The sequence below is a fragment of the Myotis davidii genome, unplaced genomic scaffold, assembly GCF_000327345.1.
Source record: "Myotis davidii unplaced genomic scaffold, ASM32734v1 scaffold577, whole genome shotgun sequence".
In the NCBI taxonomy this organism is placed as follows: Eukaryota; Metazoa; Chordata; class Mammalia; order Chiroptera; family Vespertilionidae; genus Myotis; species Myotis davidii.
In genome coordinates this window covers 1,026,349-1,028,910 of record NW_006289082.1, presented here as the reverse complement: position 1 = coordinate 1,028,910, position 2,562 = coordinate 1,026,349, and the positions used below count along the sequence as shown (strand labels likewise).

The 2,562-nt window shown below is 50.2% G+C and overlaps 1 protein-coding gene across 1 annotated transcript in view; it reads right to left on the bottom strand.

The window, feature by feature from the left end:
• Window positions 1-2,515, bottom strand: part of SPRYD7 (SPRY domain containing 7) — a 26,746-nt gene extending 24,231 nt beyond the window's left edge. Inside the window, exon 1 of the mRNA XM_006761222.2 lies at window positions 2,228-2,515. Within this exon, the coding sequence (XP_006761285.1) occupies window positions 2,228-2,333 (106 nt within the window). The 5' untranslated portion in view covers window positions 2,334-2,515. The remainder of the gene's footprint in view (window positions 1-2,227) is intronic.
• Window positions 2,516-2,562: the final 47 nt, after the last annotated feature.

The window sequence follows — 2,562 nt, the reverse complement described above, 5'->3', positions numbered from 1 at the left end:
GGTGGGACATCCCTCTCAGAATCCGGGACCGCTGGCTCCTAACCGCTTGCCTGCCTGCCTGCCTGCCTGATCACCCCTAACCCCTCTGCCTGCCTGATTGCCCCTACCTTGCCCCCCTGCCGGCCCAATCAACCCTAACTTGCTCCCCCTGCCGGCCTAATTGCCCCTAATCACCTCTGCCTCAGCCCCCAGCCTAAGCCACAGTCTGGTCTCCCTCTGTGGGAGGCGACCTGGTGGATTAGGGAAAGGCACCACCCTCATTACCCCGCTGCTGCTGCCACTGCCGGCCTGAGCCTGGGCCCTTCGCAGCCGCACCTCGGCCCTCATTGCAGCTGTAGCTTTGTCTGGAAGGACGTCAGAAAGGTCATCCGGAAGACATCCGCTCTAATTAGCATATTATCCTTTTATTAGTATAGAAATGCATTGCGCATGAACACAGACAATAGGATGGTGAAAGCCTGGGGCAGGTTGGGGACTGGGTGGAGGAAGGCAATAGGGGAATAACAAGGGAACATCTGTAATATTCTCAATAATAAAGATTTTTTAAAGAGAGTATGTTTTAAGAAACATGGAACATTTTCAAATATATGGCATCTTTTTCAAAGTAGCTACCTTAGATACCTTAGAAAACAGTTCTTACTAAAAGGTCAATTCACAATTAATGCAAAAGATATGGCAAAAAATGCAAACATTTACAAAAACTATGCCACCGAAAATTCCAATAGAGGAATTCAAAATGGCTTTAAGCAATGCAATATCACCAAAATAAGTGACAACTTTGAAAGAGAAAACATTCATTTGGATGTGAAATATACAGGCTATTTTGTTAAAGAAAAAAAAAGCAATCACCTTCTTTAGGGTATCTAATACAACCTTTCACATACCCAAATACACTCATACTTGCTCAGTGTGCTTCTCATATTTTCAATGGAAGATGAATTTATGCTTGAAATGTATTCTTAACACAGCATGCCTTTCCTCTCTTTCATGTTATTCAGTTTCTAAAATCCAATGTCTTTTGTGATTGAAGAATTTGAACCTAATGGAAGAAAGGTTAAGAGAAAATCTCCATGCAGGTAGAAAATTTGGAGATGACATTATTCTACTGAAATTGCTGGGCAGATGTTGAAAAGGTCAGTGGAATGAGTATAACTGACCAGCTCTTCATAGAGAAGAGACCAGAGAAAAGGAATGCTCCCAGGAGTAAACTGCAGGAAATCAGGATTTTAGCAGTAGATAAAAAGAGCTAAACCTGATTGATCCTAAGTTCCAGGAACTACTTATGGTTATCCTTTACTGTGTTTCCAGCACCTAAGAATCACCTTTGTTATGTCAATGCAATGTCCTTTAGCCAATGAGAGATGTGGGGGAAATAGAAAGTGCATAAGAACACTTGGAATACAATAATACACAAAAAGACACTACTCTGAAATAATTATAGTGGGAAATACCTGCTTCTAGAACCCAACTCCAGAAGCATGAACTATGTGGGAAAAGTCCAAGGACAGAAATAATGTGGAGGGAGAGGAAGAATATTAGATAAGAAGTTATATGCCCATTTGAAATTGGGAGGAAAACACATAGATGCAAAGGAGCAAAGAGCTATTTTATTTTGCAACAGCCTGACCTGTTGGGAGCAGGCCAGTCTAGTGAGATTACACCACCTTTAACCGTGACTAAGGAGTCAGGTAAGAGAGGTGTTGGCTGAAATGGCAGAGTGTGACCCCAGATGCGGTCAGGCTCCGGCAATTGGCCTCGTTTTGACTTTAGAAGATGAAAGGAAAATCACTTCCAAGAGATCAAGCTCCAACCTATAAATGACGGCTGAAGAGAAGTCAGGGCCGGAGCAGGGTGAGACCTAGAGCGCCTTGAAAACGTCCGGGTTTTGACTGGAGCTCAGCAGCAGGGCGCTGCAGCAGCCCACGCCGCTCTCCGCGCCCTCGCCAGGGGACCTCGGAGAGCCTCCAGGCGGCAGCTCCAGGAGGTTCCTGTGAAATCCCAGTGAAAATGGGTAGGTCCACGCACCCACCTCCCAATGACAGGAGCTGCGGAGGAAGGAGGTCCGCGACACCAAACCGGGTCGGGGCGACGTCGCTGGGGGAGGAGCGGGGGCGGCGCCCGGCGGGGCTGGGCCGAAGGTGGTCCTTACGACCCCGCACGCCCGGGACCTGTCACCGGCGCCCGACCCCGAGTGGGCCGTTGGGTCTGGCGAAGGGAGGGTCCTTACCCATGTGCTGCGTGTCCAACTGCACGGCCGGCATCTCCTTCAGAGGAATGTGCCCCGTACCGCCGTCTCTGCAGCACCGCAGGCAGCAGAACACCGAGGAGGCCATCACGCAGGGACCACTGACTCCTCCGCTGCCTGTCGCTCTTAGACCCCCTCCCTCACCTCTCCTCTCTACCTTCCGCCCCGCCCGAGAGCCGGAGGTGTCGGTGTGGAGCGCGGAGGCCCGGACAGCGACGCCCCAGGCTGGGAGGGCGCAGCGCAGGCTGAGGTGAAAGCCTAGTAGGCGGAAGAGCCAAGAGGCGGGGCGGGGGCGGGGCGGGGCTAGAGGGAGAGTT